This window comes from Natator depressus, chromosome 27, assembly GCF_965152275.1.
Source record: "Natator depressus isolate rNatDep1 chromosome 27, rNatDep2.hap1, whole genome shotgun sequence".
In the NCBI taxonomy this organism is placed as follows: Eukaryota; Metazoa; Chordata; order Testudines; family Cheloniidae; genus Natator; species Natator depressus.
The window spans coordinates 824,854-845,555 of NC_134260.1; the positions used below are offsets into that span (position 1 = coordinate 824,854).

General features: G+C 53.8%; 1 protein-coding gene across 2 annotated transcripts in view; it reads left to right on the top strand.

Moving 5' to 3' along the window:
• The window catches only part of ARHGAP27 (Rho GTPase activating protein 27), a 79,615-nt gene extending 59,861 nt beyond the window's left edge, over positions 1-19,754 (top strand). The window contains exons 8-16 of one of the 2 annotated variants that reach the window (XM_074940418.1): positions 2,927-3,031; positions 4,603-4,701; positions 5,566-5,665; positions 7,637-7,762; positions 7,991-8,089; positions 9,026-9,103; positions 11,924-12,058; positions 13,337-13,442; positions 15,334-19,754. In XM_074940418.1, coding sequence (XP_074796519.1) covers positions 2,927-3,031; positions 4,603-4,701; positions 5,566-5,665; positions 7,637-7,762; positions 7,991-8,089; positions 9,026-9,103; positions 11,924-12,058; positions 13,337-13,442; positions 15,334-15,511 — 1,026 coding nt within the window. In that variant the 3' untranslated portion in view covers positions 15,512-19,754. The remainder of the gene's footprint in view (positions 1-2,926; positions 3,032-4,602; positions 4,702-5,565; positions 5,666-7,636; positions 7,763-7,990; positions 8,090-9,025; positions 9,104-11,923; positions 12,059-13,336; positions 13,443-15,333) is intronic. The other variant, XM_074940419.1, reaches the window with a different exon arrangement.
• Positions 19,755-20,702: the final 948 nt, after the last annotated feature.

Genomic DNA, 20,702 nt, shown 5'->3' on the forward strand with positions numbered 1-20,702 from the left:
AAAGCAGGGCTTTGTCAGTCGATTTGACCAGCTGAATCCTGCTCTGGAATCTGAAATTGGGTGACGTTCCCTAGACTATGTGGCTTGCATTCAAAAAGCCCCTGTTCATGTGGCTCCCAGACCCCTTCTAGGCGCTGGTACTAGTGGAGTGACTCAGCAGGGGCAGAGACAGAGCTGCTCTGCAAGGGCTATTTTCCCCCTCCCAGGTTAGTGTTTATAATAAGAGATGCGAGTAAATTACCACCAGCGACAAAGGAAACCCAGAACTCCCTCGCGTGGCCTTCGAGCTGTGGTCAGAGCCGCTCGAAATAGGGAAGGCTGCTCGCAGCGCTGGTGGGCGTTGTCACACAGCTCAGGGCTGATGTGGGCTTGCAACACTTTTGGTGGCATTTTGCAGCATGGGGAAGAGAATGAGGGCAAGAGAAGAAATGTATCTGCAGGGAGCCCCAAGCAGGCCCCTAGCCAGACGCAGCAACGTCGACATCCACGCGCAGTGCGGGGAACTCTCTAGGGCCCCACGCCTATTCCTGCAAACTCTGTCGCTGAGGGTCAACCAGGGTGGACAGCTGTGCCCATGTGGAGGAGGGGGGGGAATTCAGTCCACTGAAATGCCTGATGCAATTTCCTGACTGGTGGACGATGGGGGCTGGGATTTCAAAGGAACCTCAGGGAATAAGGTGCCAAATCCCCACTGAAATCTAATGGGATTTGGGTCCCTAACTGCCATAGGCAGACAAGCCCTAGGGAAACTGACCAGAAGAGCAATTGTGGAATAGAAATATAACTCTGGAGGTGGATTAAGCTAACCCAGGAAAAGGCCCTCTTCTTCTGGAATAAGAGAGTCCGTACAGGGAGTTAATCAGAAATAAATATTGCTCTTGCAATTCAAACCCTCCCTTATTCCGGATTAGTTCCCGACGTACACTTACTCTGTGGAAAGTCCCAGCCCACAAGGTTGGAGCAGACAGACCCTTTGCTATTCCACAGGGGATTAAAGTGCCTGATCATTTCACTGACATTTCCCAGTGGAAAGCTGTGTTCTATTAGAAAAACCCAGCAAACCACATGCACACCAGAGCCCTGGCCCCCCGACACAAAACCAGTAACCACGTGCCCAGTGCCAGCATTACTGACGCACCAGAGAGAGAATCCAGGAAGGGACGTTCCTCGCCTTTGTGGGAGCATTCTGTGCTGGCCCCTAGTCTGTCGCCCCCTCCTCACCCAGATCGCTTCAGATGCGAGTTCTGCCCCACTAGCTCTAGGCTCCTCTAGCCGCAGTTACAGGGGAGACGCAGCTTCCATCAACAAAAGTGTGGTTTTGCTGGCATAGTTTATACCAGTTCAGAACGAGCTCTCCCAGCAAAAGGACGTTTTGGCCAGTATAACTGTGTCCACGCTAGGGTTTTTGCCCGGATTAAAATGTCATAAAAATATTGCACCCCTGCCTGCTATTGCTATCCAGGCAAAAGTTTCTAGTATTGCCCTAGTCTTAGAAATACTCGTGGCAATCTCGGTGTCCAGTCCAGAGGAGGGTTGAATTACATCTTTAATTATGGCCCATGAGCATCCGTGCACGCAGGTCTCCCAGTGACCTCAGTAGGAGGCACAAATTAAATAGTTAACAATGACAAGTCAGTTGTCCTCACTGAGCTGTACCCCTAGCCCCTCTCCCTGATGTGATTACTAGGCGCCGGCAGAGTTCATTCTTCTCTGAGCTGCTGTTTAAGGCTTTTTGCAGACATCCCTGCAAAGTCACACCCAGCTTATGCTGGGGTGGTTCACTCTGCAACCACGAGCGGTAAACTATGGTTGTTTTGTTTCTAATGAAAGCTGCAATGCTGCAGAGGGTGAGAGAGTTCCGGCACCTCTCGTGGCTTTATCCTAGGTCTCGTGATCTTTGATGTTTTTCTTAAAGCCCCAACTCCTGCAAACGTGATTAGGGTAGGGTGACCAGATGTCCCGTTTTTAAAGGGACAGTCCCGTTTTTTTGGGAGTTTTTCTTATATAGGCACCTATTACCCCCCACCCCCTGTCCCCTTTTTTCACAGTTGCTGTCTGGTCACCCTAATTAGGTGAGAGTTTCAGCTTTCAGTTTTAAAAAAGGAAGTTTCTACTCTCGGGTTGTGGAGAAAAAGCTGGGAACCACAATCCCAAATGGCTCCAGCACCCAGAGGCAAAGGAAAACACCCCGCAGTAGTAGTATTTTAAACTCATGTTTTTAAGCCAGTCAGAGGGTTTTTTTGGAGCCTGACTCATGATCGTTGCCTGCTTGAGCTCGGTGATGCAGCAGATATGCTGCAGGCCTGATCAGCACTCTGAGCCACCAGGGTTTGAATCCTTTGTTCTACGCCAATGGAACGAAACCGTTTTAACCTCTGATCGGCTTGCTTCAGTGCAGCTGCCTCTGGGCGAGGTGTCCTGCGAGAGGCGCTCGGTGGCTGGGAGGCAGAAGGCCTAGATTCTAACCCCTACTCTGTGTTCTCATGGCTTGGCCTGACTCCTGCTGAGCCTGTCTCCATTGGCCCATGGCAATCGGAGTGAGGAGGGGTTGCCCTCTGCCAGTTCAGATGGAACAAGAAGCTGATCAGGGTCCTCTCGTCCAAGGTTCTAGCCAACTTGTGCTGGGTCTGGCACCGGGCTGGGCTTCCCTTGGTACCCGCAGCCACATTGTGTGTAGAGGCCTGTCTCCCTAGCAGGAACCACACCTGAGGGGCGATGGCAGGAAGGCAGAACAGCACTGGCTGTACCTGCCTCAGTCTGCCCACGCCCAGCTCTGAGCCGGTGGAAATGCCACGGACAGACATGGGAGCCCAGCCCAAACGGCTGGTTTTATAGCCCACGTAGAGCAAACATTCTCCACCCTGTGACAACCTCACTGCTCTGATCCTATCTCCCGGGGCATGACCATCCTCTTTCCTTCCCCCAGAAACACCCTGCCATGCTGACCACACCCGAGCATACTGTGGATCTGCGGGGGGCTGCCGTGTCATGGGCTCCCAAAGAGAAATCCAGCAAGAAGAACGTTCTGGAGGTGAGTCCGCTCAATGCAGCGTGGCTTTGGTGGTGTCCCCAGAGCCGGAGGGCTGGGTCGGGGGAGAGATGTGTTGCCTTGGTAAAGAGGCTAAAATGATTGGAAACACCAAGGCCTGGTCTGTGTGCAAACTGGGTTAGTTAAATCAATGCAGACCATGTGTAGATGCTAACTTTGGTTTAAGGGTGGTTTATTTTGGTTTAGCTGAACCCTGTTCCTGAACGACTTATGATTAGTTTGCATTACAAAATCACGTCCCTGCCCCAGCCGACAACTCTGCCAGCAAAGCCCCTGGTGTAGATGCAACAATGCTGACAGAAGAGCATTCAGGGTGGTTGTGTAACCTGGCCAGGTTGCGGGCCGAGCTGGAAGACTCTTGCTGCAGAGATGGCTCAGAGATGCAACTAAATACAGGGGGAGGCCTCAGTGCAGAGCCAGGGCTTAGGTCTGAGGGAGTCTAGTGCAAGGGATCCATCCACCCCTCGAAGCCAGGCATCTTTCCCTCAGGAACTGTGAGCGCCGAAGACAAGGGCTGAGCCTGGGCCGGCTCCTACCTGATCTGAGTCGATGGGAATTTGGGGTGCCCAAGGAGCAGAGACTTGAGCTGTAAAATTGCACAAAAGTCAAGGCCAACAGCAAGGGCCCTGTCACATGTGCATATCTCAGCCCAGCCCACTGGTGCCTGATCGCTGTTGTGTCACGGAGTCCCCGGGCAATGCTCGGGAACTGCTCCCCATGAAGCCAGGCAGGACTCTGGGGAAGTCTCCTCTCTGGGAGCAGCCTGTCTGCAGGACACACAGCTCACCCAGCTTCCACCTTCCTGGGTCTGACCTCGGAGCATTCAGCATCCCCTGCCCCTCCGTGCGCTTCCCCCAGCCAGTCCGCTCAGGCGGGGTCCTGGGGAAGCCAGAGGGTCCTGCCCCCCAACTCCACAGTCAGACGTGACTCTCAGCCAGCCAGTACAACAGAAGGTTTATTAGACGACAGGAACATGGTCTAAAACAGAGCTTGTAGGTGCAGAGAACAGGACCCCTCAGCTGGGTCCATTTTGGGGGGCAGTGAGCCAGACAACCACGTCTGCACTTCACTTCATGTCCCCAGCCAGCCCCAAACTGAAACTCCCTCCAGCCCCTCCTCCCCTGGGCTTTGTTCCTTTCCCGGGCCAGGAGGTCATCTGATTCCTTTGTTCTCCAACCCTTTAGCTCTCACCTTGCAGGGGGGAAGGGCCCAGGCCATCAGTTGCCAGGAAGCAGGGTGTCGGCCATTCTCTGTGTCCAGACCCCTGCACACACCTGCCCTCTAGGGCTCTGCAATGATCATACACCCTTACCCCACCACCTAGATATTTAAAAACTGCATAGGGGAAACTGAGGCACCCCCACACTATTCAGAGGAAACATTAAGAACAGTCCCACTTCGTCACAGAAAGAAACTGCCGTTCTTCCCGTATGGACCCCCTGGAGGGCTGTCACATTGGGAGCTGGTGTGGGGTCAGTTCCCCTTTGGCCGCTCACCCTGGGGGCTGCATGGCACCTGTTTCACCCCAATAACTCCCACCCTGCTTCTTTCAGCTGAAGACTCACGACGGTTCCGAGTTCTTGATCCAGCATGACTCTGAGCCCATTGTGGCCACGTGGCAGAAGGTGATCGCCGACAGCATCAGCAAGCTGGTGAGAGGGGCTTCTCTGGGCATTTTGTTAGAGCTTTCCTGAGGCGCTGGCCCTGGGGGGGGCCTGAACTCGGGACCTCCGGGCCAACCAGCAGGAGCTCTGGGCTAGAGTCCAGGATCAGGCCCCTTTGTTCAGAAGACCTTTTACACAGTCCAGCCCCAGATGGGCACAGAGACCCAGATAGGTGGGTTACGCACCATGCCCCCATCCTCAGCACTGACACTGGCCTCACCCTGACCCCCTTCTCTGGCCCAGCTCTCTGCTCAGCCTCCCTTTCCCTTCCCTGCCCATCTTCTGCTCAGCTCTGTCCCCTCCTGAAGCCCCAACCAGGTTTTGTCTTTAGGATCTGGCATTGCCACCCTGGGACTGTCAGTCAGGCAAGGATCGGCTTTCTCACGAGATTTGCAGCACTCTGGCAGCTAGAAACACCCTAACAGCCGCTGTCCCCCTGGGAGATCAGCATGGCGGGATTGGTTTCTTTCTTACCCCAACCTCAAAAAAATTGGAATTTTGAGCAGTTTCAGGTTGGCTCCTGCTGCTGTCGCATTCTCTGCACTGCAGTAGCCCCAAGGCCTGGGACCTCAGCACGCCAGGTGCTGTACAAACACAGAACAAAAGCCCGTCCCTGCCCCAAAGAGCTGACAGTCCAAGTATCTGTTGTGTCCAGACTGATTTGTGGCCCATCATTTGTGGGGCGGGGGTGGGGGTGGGATTTTGCATTATCCACTGTCTCCCTCCCAACCTACCCAGCCGTGTCTAGCAGGCTCTGGGAAAGCACCGCACCTCCTGCCCTGAGCTACACGCCTCAGAGCTCCTTCGGGGCCTTAATGGGACAAAAGCAATCTGATGCCATGTCTCCCTCAGTCAACAGAATTTCCTACTCATGACGAGAACGGAAATGTTGGGGAATTTGGAGCCAAGGAGAGACTAGGAAACAACAAAGATGAAGATAAAAAGAATCCAGGTGAGTGGGTGAAATCTGAGCGGGGAAGCCTGCTTGGGAACAGCCTGGGGGCCCGCTCTGGTGCAGCCTCCGGGCCGAGCCTGCCTGGGAGCTGCTGGTTGCACTGCCACCGAGCTCGTTGTCTGCTCAGCTCAGTCCAGGCAGAGCTGTGTTAACGACCCGACGTCCCTTGGTATGGTGCAGCTGAGCAGCAGTGTAGATACCCTAGTAGCGTACGGCGAAGGTGGAGGGCCCGATTCTGTGCTGGGAGACAGCCCAGAAGGCACGGGAGTGCTCACCACCTGGAGCCTGGGCCAAACGGCTCCTTGGGCAAGTGAGAGCAGCCTCTACATACAGCAGCCTTTGTGGGGTGGGTGGCTCTGCAGCCCCTGATCTCAGGAACCCCAAGTTCTATGGCTGTTCCCAACCCCCACTTGCCCAGGCCTTGCAGTGGGGTAGTGTAGGGTGGTTGTAACTCAGAGAAATTCTCCCCTTGCCTTGGAGGCTTGCGTACAGTCCATATGTGCTGCCAAAGCAGGCTGCAGCCTCGGCCCCATAGCGTGCCCCACGCTGCATTGCAGGGCAAGCTGGCTGAAGGGCACAGATGGCAACACGAATGCAAGCTGGGTCCCTACGGCTGGCACCAGCTTTCTAAGCAGGTGCTTGGGGCGGCATTCAGAGTCCATGTCCCGCGGTGGCGAGTCGGCGGCGACTGCTTGGGGCGGCAAAATTGGTAGAGCCGCCCCATGGGTCCCCCACCTGCCCCTGGCTGGTGTTCTCAAGGCCAGGTCACGTCTGGCCCTTTGGCACGTCCTGTCGTGGGAGGGGGACTAGGATGGGGTTCAGTAAGCAGGGATGGTGCTGGAGAAGCTGGGGGACAATGTGCAGTGACACCGGGCACCTGGCAGCACCAGTCTTGGGGTGGTAACATCCCCCCAACAGGACTCTCTCTAGCATGGAGTTTTCTTTCTGGTATAAAGCAAAGAGGGGCAGTGCAGCTGGTCACCCAGGCAGACTGAGACCAGAGGGGGGAGCTGGCAGGGGCTGGAACCAGCTGAGGTGGACTAGACGGAAAATTGGGGGGGCTGCACAGAACTGCAGAAGTAAGGGTGGCAATGCCATACCATGCCACTCTTACTTCTGTGTAATGTTTGGCCTTTGCGCTGGGAGGGAGCCTACGGGGAGGGCTAAGGCAAATATTGGGGTGGCTATAGTCGTCGTCCCCACCCCAGCACTGCCCCGGGAGCTGGTCAGCTGTGGTGGCCGTGGGGTGGCGATGCAGAAGGATGGCGCTAGTAGGGGTGCGGGGAGGCCCCAAGAAGCAGCGAATGGGGGGTGAAGGACGAGTCCATTTGCCAGGAGTTTCTCTCCCCCAGCAGGCAGGTGAGCGCAGAGAGAAGCCACGCCCCTGGGGCACCCACCCCTGCTCATGGGATTCAGATCCCCAAGTGACAAGGGCCAGATTAGCACCCGAGGCAGGAACAAGCTCACGTAGCAGGGCCTGGGTGTTCGTCCTGAAGGGCTCCGAGATCCCTGCCGCAATCTCCTGCATTCAGAAATGGGGGCACTTCAGCAGAGAGGTGCTGTGCAGACGCCACAGAGCCGGACCGTGCGGGTGTGAAGTCCCCTACTCCTAGGCCCTTGGCACAAGGGATCAGGCTTCCCCCAGGGGAGAGCAGGAAATAGGGGACACCCTCTTCTTCCCCTGCTGCTCCACCCGCTGCCCAGAAACTCTCAGCCAGACCCCAGCTCTCCCTGCCTGGGGACTCAGCGCGGGGAGCTCCAGGGAAAGGTGGTCCCTAAGCCAGGGTGGCTGGGAGTGGAGGGGAAATGCGCCTTCGTTTAGCTGTGTTGCATCCGGGCATCCTGTCTGCAGCCCATTTAGGGGCTGCAGGGGGAGGCTCCTTGTCTTTGCCCAGAACCATGCCTGTCTCTTCCCTGCTGGGGCCTCTCCGGGTCTCGCGGTGAAACGCTCTCCCTTGTCTCCCGCAGCCTCCGGGCCGGCGATCGGTAGCCTGGGCTCTGAGAGCGACACCAGCAAAGTTCGGAACAAGTTGCGAAAGCTCCTCCAGAAACGGCCCCCTCTGCAGTTCCTGCGGGAGCGAGGGTACATTAAAGGTACAGGCTGGGCAGGGCTTTTTGGGGGGCGGGTGCTTGCGAGGAGAACAAACCCTTCTTCCTAGCCAGGAAACCCAAAATTTGCAGCCACAAGCAAAGCTCATCCCCCAGCACGGTTGTTTGGGGGGGGTTCCCAAACCAGTGATCCAGGGGGCGAATCATCCTGATCCCCTAGCAGAGCCCCTAGTTAACTGCCTAAATGTCTGGGTTTGTTGGTTTGTTTTTCAGACCAAGTGTTTGGCTGCTCCTTGCAAGCGCTGTGCGAGCGGGAGCACGGCACGGTACCGGGGTTTGTGCAGCAGTGCATCCAGACGGTGGAACAAAGAGGTACCTTCTCCAAACCCTCCAGTAAAGAGCAGGGGGCCAAGAGAGCCCCTAGCCAGCCCCTTCCATGCTCCAGGGCTCCCTGCCCTCAGGGGAGAGCAGCCCCTTCTGTGCTGAGTAACCAGCCCTGACTACGCCATCTCTGGCACTGCAGCCCCCAGGCCCACATGGGCTACGAGAAGGGGCTGCAGGCTCAGGGGGTTTAGCTTCCCAAGAAGCATCCCACAAACCGACTAATGGAGCAGCTAATTGCTATTAGCATCTGGCTCCTGAATTCTTCATCTCGAGGCGTGGTTCAATCTGGGTTTGTAAAGCAAGCTGTTGGGATGTGTCTGCACGTACCCTCCCACCGTAAAAAGTAGTCCCGAGGAGAAACAGAACAGAAAGCAGCACAGAAGTTTCTAAACCGCTTTTCTCGACTCTTTCGAATCTGCGTGGCCCTGTTCCCCTCTCGGTTTCTGCCGCCGCCACTGCAGACCTGGACCTACCCTGCTGCATCCCAATGCATTGCTCCCTCCCCCAAGGCAGGCTGCAAGTGTGAGCCATGTCTGGGGCATGGAGGGCCCCTGCTGCTCAAGTACCCCACTGCATTCCACTTTGTAAGGAACAGGGCAGAGGTCCAAAAGAGCTTGGGGCCAGACTTCCAAGTGCTTAGCCCCTGCAGCCTGGGCCAGGTTTCCCAAGCAGTTTGGGTGCTAAGCACCCCTGGAATGCAGCACTAGGTATCAGCACCCAGTCCACTGAGCGCTTGTGCAAATCTGTCATATCCTTTTGAGAATGCTGGCTCTCCTAGTGCCTATGGAGCATGAGGCTCTCTTCACACTGGGCTTGCTTTATGTGCGAATCTCTGTTGCAACATCTCTCCAGCTCCTTGTTGGCATGTTCCCATTGTCCAGCTGCAGGGTGACTAACGGGTAGTTTTGGTCCCTGGTCTAATAGGTTTGGACATTGATGGACTTTATCGAATAAGTGGAAATCTGGCAACTATACAGAAACTGCGCTACAAAGTGGACCACGGTAGGCCTGCTTTCAGTGGGTTAGCTGTAGCTTTTTTACCCTCTAATGTCTTTAAGTAAACATGCCTTCGACTTTTTAAAATCTTTTTCTAATTTAGAAAGATGAGAAAATACAGGATCAGGTAACCTAGTAATGCTTTGAGAGCCTGTCAGTCATTTGTCACCCGACTAGTGTGTCCCCATGGTAAAAAGGATGTTGAAAAATTGGAGAGAGTTCAGAGAAGAGTTACAAGGATCATTCAAGAGCAGCCGTTTGGGAGTTTTCCAGTGAAACAGGAGAGTCCCTGGAGATCTCTCTTCCAGTTCACTTTTTCCAAAATGAAAATGTTCATTTACCTTCCATGGAAACTCTGAAAATTCAAGTGTTCATTCCAGGTTGGAATTAACTTAAAAAGTGTCAGAATTTCCCACAAAACAGAAATTCCAAGTTTTAATGGCTCTAGATTCAAACTCTGGAAAACCTGCCTCCTGGAGAGCGAGCTCCTTTAGCCTCTCTACCTAGCTTCCGAAAGAGAAGGCTAAGAGGGGCTATTTTACTCCCAGCCTCCAAGGGCCGGCTCCCATTGAGACACCACAAGACATGGTCCCATTTTAGAAGAGCTCTGCACATTGAGCTTCTCCCGAAAGGACTGAAGGTTTCTGAGAGCCAAGGGCTCTTTAATCCTGCAGACAAAAGTATAGCAAGGCTCAGTGGGTGGAAGCTTAAGCTAGAAAACCCAAACTGGAAATTGGGTGCCCATTGTTAACAGCAAAGGTAAATAACCATTGGAACAACCGCCCTAAGGGTGTGATGGGTTCCTCCTCGCTTGGAGTGTTGGGGGTTGGAGTCTCTCTCTCTCTCTCTCAGCGAGAAGTTAACAGGCTCAATGCAGGAATCTCTGAGGTTTTCTGATTGTGTTACACAGGAGATCAGACTAGATCTTTGTGGTCCCTTCTAGTCTTAAAATCTGTGACTGAGATCCTGTGCCCATTAAAGCCAATGGGAGTTTTGTCATTGACTTCAGTGGGGGCAGGATTTTGCCCGATGAGTCTCTGTTGGTTGTAAGAAATGCCAAGTAGACTGTGGGATAGATTCTGGGCCTCACACCTCAAAGCCTGTGTTTTGTTCAAACGCACAAAGTGAGGCCCTAAGTGAGCCAGTCTCCACTGGGGGCTGTTAGTGATCTCACAGCAGTTCCTGCCAACTGGGTACAAAAGGGTTTGGCCAGACTAATATGAGAGAAGCAGCTTGTTCCTGCTCTGTCCCCTTTTCTCTTCCCTCCCTCTTAGATGCCCAAGGGTTATCATTTGAGGGGGAGGGAGGTGGTCCCTTAGCTGTCTCTTAGCAGAGGCAGATGCACCCCACAAGCACTGTGGAACCAGCGGGACCCTCCTTCAGTTGGGTTTGTAAGAATTGGGGTAAAAATCTGTGTCAAGAGTATTGCAGCAGTGATGGTAGCAATAGCATCTCCCTAGCCCTGTTCATCCGGAGGTCGTCCGCCGTGGATTACAGCAGCGCCCAGAACATCAGGACCTGACTGCGCTAGGTGCTGTACAAACACAGAATGAGGCACTTTTTAGATAATTTGCCCACAACACTTAAGCTATCATTGAATTGCAGCCACCTCTGGGGTCACTTGCTTAGTTTTACTACTGCCCAACAGTTTAGGGGCAGGAAGTGAAGAAGAAATTATCTAATGGAAACTCCGGGAGGAATTTAAAGAGACAGTGTGATTACAGGAGTTAGCGATCCCTGTTCACCCTCTTCCTCCTAACGAAAAAGCTGTGAGGCTAACACATGGTGGGAAGATTGGTTTTATATCTCACCTGAAAAGCATAGCACTCCCAGAGCACCGCACCCTTTGCACACCCCGATACTAGGACGGTACCGGCTCAGGGTGTGTCTACACGGCAGTCCCAGGTGTGAGTGCAACATTGGTAGACGTAACTGCGCTGGCACAGCTAAGTACAGCCATGTAGATATGGTGGCACAGGCTGTCTAAGCGGACAGGGGACCCTACGTACGGACTTGCATTGCTAGTCTCTGCAGAAGCCTGTGCCGTCATGGTCACACTGCTGTTTTCAGCTGTGCTAGAGCAGGTAAAGCTGGAGTGTGTATGTTTACCCATGCGGCAACAGCACCTCCGATGCAGTGTAGACACACCCTCCGAGGGAGGTCGGTCTGCTGCTGGATCACCAACATCCCCTGCAGTTTCTCTAGAGATCTCCTGTCCAAGTGCTGAGCAGACCCAGCCTGGCTTCATTTGAGAGCTGACAGGACTGCAGGTAGTAAATTGTACATTTAATCCTCCTCTGTTAAACTCTGCGAGGTCTCCAGTGATGCAGAGACAACTTCCAGAAACTGGGCTTCACCAGAGAGGGCCAGCATTCTACTTCTGGTTCGATTCACAGAGATTAAGGCCAAAAGGGGCCATTTGTTCATCCAGGCTGACCCCCTGCCTAGCACAGGCCAGAGACCCTTGCCCCGTCACCCCACGTTGAGCCCAGTAACTTGTGTGTGGCTAAAGCATCTTCCCAAAAGGCTCCAGTCTGGAGCTGCAGACTTCAAGAGCCGGAGACTCTTCCCCCTTCCTTCAGTAGCTTGTTCCAATGGCTAATCCCCTCACTGGTAGAAATATGTATCTGACACTTCCATCCCCCTTTGGACTACCGAAGAGCACGCTCACCTCTGTGCCCTGAGCTTGCGCACACGTGTGCACACGCTTTACTTCAATGTGATCAGAGCCCAGGACTGCCTGACTTGACACAGATCCATACATGGCATGGAGCAAGCCCCTCCCAGCCCAGAGTATTGGCTAATCTACCTTCCTCCTTCCTGCAGATGAACATCTGGACCTGGATGACGGCCGGTGGGAGGATGTCCACGTCATCACGGGGGCTTTGAAGCTCTTCTTTCGGGAGCTGCCAGAGCCGCTCTTCCCATTCAGCTACTTTGACAAATTCATCACTGCGATAAGTAAGGGACAAGAGAAGCCACAGCTCTGTCTGACACCTGCAGTGTGGGTGGCGGCCACTCCTCTCCCCAGCAGGACCATGCTCATTTGGATTTCCCGAGCCCCTTCACGTCGCAATTCAGCCCCAAAGCCTGGCCCCATCTCCCCAGCCAAGACACAAGAGCAGACTCTGAAGGGATCTCTCCTATTATCATGAAGGGCACAGCTATGCTGTGAATGGAAGGTGTGATATCCAGTGTGGGTAGATAGACACGCACTAGCTCTCCGAGAGCTAGCACCTAAAACTAGCAGCATGGACAGAGGCATGAGTGGCAGCTCAGGCTAGCAATCCCCCCGGGTACGTACATGGGCAGCTAGCATGAGCCAGCACGGCAAACTGGCTCTTTTCAGCACATGTGTGTGTACCTGAGCTGGGCAGGGAATTACACCGGCCTCGTGCAGACGCATGCTAAGACATCATGGGTTTCGACTGAGAATGCTGGGGCCCGCTCAGCATAGACCGCCGTTCTGGACACTTGTTTAGAGTCTGGTGCCATTCTGAAAATGGCTCCGTATTATGGAGCCATCCAACCAGCTCTGCTTTCACAGCCAAGCTGTGATTTGTTGAAGAGGATGCACGAGAAACACATGGAAGGTTAAACCCCTCCACAGTCTCTGTTTGAGGTACAAGGCCAGAGAGGTAGGCCTGGCTGGTTTGGACGTGGGCCAACAGACCCAGCCTGTGTTCTGGGCCTGGTCCCAGAGCAGTGGGCTGAGAATCCAGGCAAGGTTTGAATTGCGGTTCATGGGAGTATCTTGGGACAGTCACAGGCTTTCATGGGCTGCAGGGCAAACCCAGAGCCACACCAGAGATAAATGATTTCTGGCCCACAGGCTGTCCTGGGCCAGGATATAGCGCCAGCCAACTTGGGGGAAGATGTGATTTCTGTATCTAGTTACTTGTCAGACGGTCCCACCCCCCTAATATCTGAGCACAGGAAGGGCATGGGTGGATTTATCCTTGTAACTCTGAGAGGTGGTGGTGTCCCTGGGTTAGTGCTGGGCAAATCACGTGGGGGCAGGTCCTCACCCAACGGGAATCGCTATAGCTCCAGCAATGTCAATGGAGCTGTGACAACTTGCACCAGCCCCACATCTCTCCTGGAGGTCACATGGCCAGTCGGTGGCGGAGCCAGGCGAGAGCCCAGATCTCCTGAGTCCTAGTCCAGGGCCTCCCACCCACGCTCTCTGACAACCAGTCCTGCCGAGGTGGAATGACCTGGTTTTCCATCTGGTTGTAGAAACATACGACCAGGCGAAGCGCAGCAAGTACATCCGTGACCTGGTGTGTTCCCTACCTGAGGCCAACCACGACACCATGAAGGCTCTCTTCCACCACCTCTGCTGGTGAGTGCTTGCCCGGTACCCAGGCCTCCCCATGTGCACGGATCTTTGTGCTTTGATCTGCACAGTCCCCAGCCATTCGTGTAATTCTCCTCTATGTCTGAACACAGCCATCAGGAGCAAGGGAGGCCAGAGATCACTGCTCCTGCCTGAGCACTAATCCTGTCGGTCTGTGCCACTTCCTTTCCCTTGACTCTCATCAGCAGTGTTATGAGGTGCTCCTACCAGCCTGTGCCACCCTGTACCATGGTGCTGGACTGGAGTAGGGGAGAGAAGGCCGCACAGTGCTGACGGCCACAGGGGCCTGGTGCTACTCTTGGCAGGTATATAGGGGCAGATCTTCCAGGGCACGGTGCAGTCTGTGAGAGAGCCAAATCTAGTGGCAGGACCTTGGAAGGGGAGAAGGAAATTAAGCTACCGCTGGCTTCCTTTGTACTCATGTGCCTTTCCCTGCTAGTCTCCTCAAGGGAGGGTGGTGATTTTCACCCCTGGTCTTAACCTTGGCTCCTGGAAGATCATTCAAAACTCCCCTGGCCATGCCCCTTGCAGGGTTCTTCCTCAGCTCGATTGTTGTGTTTGGAGCACCCATATCCTGTGGGACTCTGCAGACCGCTCCCACCCTGCTGAGTTTTAACAGCTCCTCCCACTGCAGGATGCTCAACCAGAGTTGGGTAGAAAGCGGGGGCAGGGGGGAATTTTACTTCAAGCGAAAACAAAAAAACAATTGTTGTCACGAAATGTTCCGTGGAAAATGTTGATATTCTTCTTTTTCAGTGAAAATTTGAATGGCAAAAAATTATGTCCAAAACCAAAAATATTTTGTGCCTCATGGAGTTATAATTTGGGTGTCTCATGTTCCCGTTCTCTTCTGTGGGTAGGGGTCTACTTAAATCATGGAGAAATCACACATTTTTCGCAGGTTTGTCATGGCATAAATAGGAAATTTTGCAGATGTGTCACACGTCCACAAAATTTGCTATGTATGCCGTGACCAGCTCAAAAATGTGATTTCTCTGCAGCATTTCTCAAACTGGGAGTCCTGACCCAAAAGGGGGTTGCAAGCCTGTTTCAGGGGGGCCGCGGTATTGCCACCCTTACTTCTGTGCTGCTGGCGGCGACGCTGCCTTCAGAGATGGGAGCCCAGCCAGCAGCCGAGGCTCTCTGGCCACCCAGCTCTTAAGGCAGCTCAGACGTAAGGGTGACAATAGCCTACCAAGCCACCCTTACTTCTACCTGCTGCTGGCAGTGGTGCGGCCTATAATATAGGGTACAAAGCACACAAAAGACCAGATTTCCCAGGGAAGACCAGATTTCACCATTTGTGATGTGATTTTCATGGCTGCAAATTTGGTAGACCCCTATCTATAGGCCAAGCTCCCTGGTTGGACTACATCTCCCACAACGCATCATGGTCTGCCCTCTTGAACAGGAGAGGCAGTCCATCATGGGAGTCCCCAGCTGTGATGCATCATGGGAGTTGTAGTCTGGCTGAGGCACCCAGCCACAGGAGGAGAATGGGGTCTTGAGGCAACTAAACTACAACTCCCATGAGACATCGCAGCAGAATTTTTGAACTGAAATATTTTGGTTTTCAGGCGTTCAGTTTCCTGTGGAAGCAGACATGTCCTGTGAAAAAATTCATTTAGTCAAAAACCCAACTTCCCACCAGAAAACAGTTTAGATGGAAACCTTTGGATGAGCCCTGGGATCACTGGGTTCCTCCCTTTGCTTGTTGAGCCCTGGTCCCCTGGCACGGCCATGCTGTGCTGGATTCACGCCAGGCGTGGTTCTGGTGTCAGCCCATTCCTGTCAGTAACATGTAGGTGCAGCACCTGTCAGCATGAGAGACGCCCCTGGAAGTTTCCCAGTGACTGACTGTCCTTTCTCCCTCCAGCGTCATCGACTACAAGGAGCAGAACCGGATGTCTGTGCAAAGCGTGGCGATTGTGTTTGGGCCCACTCTCCTGAGACCAGAGACCGAGGAAGTAAACATGGCAATGCACATGGTCTTCCAGAACCAGATAGTGGAGCACATCTTAAATCAGTACAGCTACATCTTCCCAGACAGCTAAGCCCAGCGGTGAGCCAGAGCCGACAGTGAAAGCAAGGAGCAGAGTCCCTGGGACAGACCGTGGCGGCTGCTAGTGTGTGACGCTGAATTGTCCCAGCCTGGACTACAGACAATGGTGGCGACAATCCTTAATAAACTGTCAGTGCTGATGCTGGGCTGCAGCTACCTGGGATGACTTTGTGCCATTGGCCACCGGAGCCATGTGACCAGTGGGCCTCCTTTAGAGATGGGGAAACAGAGTCAGAGAAAACAGTCACCAGATTGGTCATTCTGCACAACACTCCTGCTCGCCGGGGTTGGTACCAGGCTGTACCCCGGGAGAACAGCCCCAGGAGAGCACAGGGCCTCTGAGCTTTCGGCTGTCCAGCTGCTGAGAAGGGAGGGTCCACCGTGGGGCTGTGCACGTTCACTTCGCTGCAGGTGAAAGCAGCCCAGGCAGGTACCGGAGAAGGGGCTGGACAGCCTACCAGACAGTGAAGTGGGGACCGTGCTTACCAGCATCAGCTGTCCGCCCCATGCCTGCACTGCTGGAACTGCCAGCAAGAGCTGTGCCAGGGCCCCTCCCCCACACAGCTCACGCCACCCCCTGAGACCTGGTGCTGCAGCATCCACCTCTGCGTGCACATCTGCCCCTCAGCCAAAGCAGCCCCCGGGAGCACCGCCAAATCCCCTCCCGCGACCAGAACAGCATGTTAAGCACGCTGCACTGCAGCACCTCCGGCTGGGCTCCAGCCCAGGTGTCCCGCAGCCCGCCTCCCTGACCCTGCAGCCACTGGGGGTGGACCCTGAACACCCCCGAGGCTGTTATAGCGCTGAGAGGCCGAGACAGGCTTTCAAAAGAGCTCAGCTTCCAGGAAGAGCAAGAGCAGCCCGCGCCCCCCGTGGGAGTGGCTGAGCACTCCCCATAAGCGCTTTGCTCCAGGCCCCCGAGCAGCAGCGTAGACCAGGTCTCCGCAGTCCCACTCCAGGGCCGTGTCACCCCCAGCCTCGGCTGCGTTACTGAGATGGGAGTGGGCTCTGGTGCTAAGACAGCTTGGAGCCAGCGCATGCCAAGGAGGGGGCTGAAATCAACCAACCAACCAACCCCCCTTGAAAACTCCCCTTTTGGAATTAAAAGGAGACTTCCCCCCACCCCTCGCAGCTCCCTCTCCTCCAGGGGAACGGCTCCAGTTCTGCCTGGTGAGGGGCTTAGTTCAAACTCCTCCGGGCATCTAGCTGTTGGTGGCTGCAGAGGCCTTGGGCTGTGAGTTTAAATGGCTCACAGGCTGGTTTAGTGCATTGCCTGAACCTGCCCTGGTCTCCCTGCAAACCTGTGCATGAGGTAAGGGCCTGGGGCCTCTGAGCCCCACCTGGGCCAGGTCCTGCACAGCCATGGGGCGGGCAAGTATTTCTGAGCTGAATATCCATGAGCCTGGCCTAGGTCTCTGACTCCTCCTGCCTCCCTTTCTCTGCCTCCATTGCCAAGAGCATGTCCCTGATGGAGCAGGGCTCCCCCAGCTGCTGCCTCAGGACAAGGCCTGGACTTGTCTCCCACTCCTCCTGCCCTCTCAGACCCCCCTTCTCTTCTCCCTCTCCCCACCTGAGTCACGCTAACATCTTCCCCTCTCCCAAGCCACCCTTCAGCACCCATCCCCCACAGGCACTGCTGCCTTCCTCCCCACAAGCTTGCCCCCTCGCCACTGGAGAATCATGGGAGTATGCAAGAGTCACGTTCGTTCCCAGGCAAGTCCTCAAGGCACAACTCCTGTCAATGCCATGTCTGTTGTTTGTGTTACAGTCACGCCCTGTTCTACTAGGCCCTATACAAACACAGTGCAGGCAGGGCTAGTGGGGAAATGGCCATTATTTTCTGTGAAACAAGTTCAAAATGTGAGGGATTCTTTTTGTCAGCGTTTTGTTTCCATTGGAATTAAAACATAATATGTTTGGTTAGGGGCTTTTTTGCGTTCCTGCCCCCCCAAAACACAAAGAAGGGGAGAGGAAAGGGGGGGGGGCCCAAACACTGACAAGGTGGTGTTTTCACTTGAATTAAACTGAATGAAAGATTTTTTGGTTTGAACTGAAGAGTTTTCATTGGCCAGTGTCAAAGGATACCAGTTTTCTGGGTGTAAATGTGCAGATTGTTCAATGAGCTGCATTTCACTGAGAAAACACTGTCACAATAATCTTTCACCCAGCTGCAATTCTCTGAGCCTGTCCCTGCCCCAAAGCGTTCACAGTGTGAACAGGAAGAGAAACAAAGGGGATTTGCCCAAGGTCCTTGGCAGGGTCAGGAAGAGAAGCCAGGTCTCCGGAGTAGCTGCCTGCATGGAAGGTGGAGAGAGGAGCCCAGGGTGCAGGAGGAAAGATGGAATGCCAGTTGCAGCCACTCAGCACCCAGTTAAGAAAGAGCCAGTTTTGATTTTTAGAAACCAGGAGCCCTCTCCTGTTATTACCCAGCATGGGGGACATGAAACAGGATCTAATAAAATGGCATTGAGGTGAGGGTCAGGAGCCATGGGTGCCATGCCCAGCAAAGTCACTTGCCCACTCTCTGCCCAAGGTCAGACTAGATGATGATAATGATCCCGTGGGGCCGCACAATGCCTGACTCTCCCTGAAGGAATTGCCCCTGCTGGGCAAAGGCCTTTCTCTAACAGTGGATCTGCTGGTTCTCTTCCAAATGTCAGGTTTTGCATATGAATGAAATCTGGATTGCCCATTAGTTTGTCTGGCTGTTCCTGTGTTTGGCGTGGTTCCTGGTTTTATTGATTAGCCAGCCCTGGTTGAAACCCAGCCAAGTACATGGTGTGACAGCGAGGAGAGCCACTAGTTTCTCTGGAGAACAGGAAGAGAGCATGAGAATACCAGCCAAGGGCAGGGTGCCACCCAAGACCCAGTCAAGCAATATGGTACTGCCAAATGACAGCATGCCCCCAACCACGCCTCCCCACCAACACATGCACAGAAGGAAAATCTCTGGAGTTTCTGTGATGCACATGGGTGGGCCCAAATCCCTCTGTTTCTTTAGATGGAGCTACGGCAGGGCTGTCTGTGTGGAGGGCAGTGTAGCTCACTGGATAGAGTGTTGTACTGGGATTTGGGTGACCTGGGTTCCAGCCCAGCTTTGCCAGTGGCCTGCTGGCTCACCTTGGGCAAATCACATCACTGCTCTGTGCCTCAGTTTCTCCATTGGCCTAATTGGGCTAATAATAAGGGGCAAGATTTTTAAAGGTGTTTAGGCACCCACATACCTTTAAAAGCCTGGCCCAAAGTGTTTTGAAAGCTGCAGCTCAGCAGAAGGGAGAGAGCAGAATGCTCTCAGGCTCCCAAATCCAGCGCCCCGGGTGAGAGTGAGTCTTGCAGCAGCTGGTCAAAAAGCAAAAGGGAAAAAAATCATGCAGAAAAGGTCAAAATCCGTTTAGTTTCAGTTTTGGCATTTGACGTGCTTTGTGAAATTTTTTTTATCGGCAATTTGTATTGAAATATTTCATTGACTGTTGACCAGTTCTGAAATAAGGAAGCGTTTGGTTGGTTCACCCCCAGGGTGGGCTTTCCCTCCCCTTGGCCTCACCACCCAAAACAAAGGGAAACATCGGCGTTTTTTAAAAAATCGTTCTGGAAATTTTTTTCTTTCAAAACCAGAAAACGAGCAAAGGAAAATTGTTGATTAAAAAAGTGAAAATGTTCACGAAAAATGTCCCTGTAGAACAAAGAGGCTGGTGATGGGAACACCTTTGCCAGCTGCACCCAACGAAAGCCGAGAGGTGGGTGTTTTAAAAATACAATTTGCCAAGGGGAAGTAATACTTTCCAAAGCTATGTCTGGGTGGTGGGAGGGGAAGTGCACATCACATGATCTGCCAATATTAGCAACCCAAGCGGGAAATCTGGACAGAACACTTTGCGAAAGCAGCCTCTCTTCATCCAATATTACCACAATACTGTAATAAGTCGCAATATTACAACAAAAGGACTTCAGAACCAGACTCCAATGAGAGACTGCTGAATTGGAATTAATTTGCAAACTGGATACAATTAACTTAGGCTTGAATTGAGTCTGGGAGTGGATGGGTCATTACACAAAATAAAACTATTTCCCCATGTTTATCTCCCCCTCCCCCCAACTGTTGCTCAGACGTTCTTGTCAACTGCTGGAAATGGCCCACCTTGATTATCACTACAAAAGGTTTTCTCCCCCCCACCCCACGGTCTCCTGCTGGTATTAGCTTATCTTAAGTGATCACTCTCCTTACAGTGTGTATGATAAACACCCATGGTTTCATGTTCTCTGTGTATACAAATCTCTTCACTGTATTTTCAACTGAATGCATCCGATGAAGTGAGCTGTAGCTCACGAAAGCTTATGCTCAAATAAATTGGTTAGTCTCTAAGGTGCCACAAGTCCTCCTGTTCTTTTTGCGAATACAGACTAACACGGCTGCTGCTCTGAAACTCTTCATCCTATGTTATTGGCATGAACACATCTAACCCACTCTTCCTCAGTGTGGTGCTCTGCAAGCATTTGCCCTTATATTAGCCACTTGGAGCGAGCACATGGCCTGGCCTGCATCCTCAACATCAGTGTTATAAATGCTAACTAGCTGAATTCAAGCATGGCTCTGAAACACCTGGATACAGTGAGGCTGGCTGGCTGACTGCCTCCAGGCATAAGGGATGGTGCAAGGGGAGAATGGGGCTGAGGGACGGGATCTACCAGTGAATGCTGATCCTAATTACCTAGGGTCATTCATAGATTTAAAGGCCAGAACAGCTCACTGTGATGGTCTAGTCCAGAGGTGGGCAAACTACGGCCCACTGGCCACATCTGGCCCACGGGACCATCCTGCCCGGCCCTTGAGCTCCCGGCCTGGGAGGCTAGTCCCGGCGCCTCCCCTGCTGTCCCCCATCCCCTGCAGCCTCAGCTCGCCGGGTCGCCAGCGCTCTGGCCTGTCGCTCCTGCCGGGCAGCGCGGGCGGTGTGGCTGGCTCCGGCTGGGCGGCAAGGCTGCGAGCTCCTGCTGCTCTGAGCAGCATGGTAAGGGAGCGGGGGGGGGGGGGAGGGGGGGTTGGATAAGGGGCACGGGATTCCAGGGGGGCGGCAGGGGACAGAGAGCGGAGGGGGTTGGATAGGGGGTGGGGTCCCGGGGGGCCTGTCAGGGGACGGGGTGTGGATAGGGGTCGGAGCAGTCAGGGGACAGGGAGCAGGGGGGGT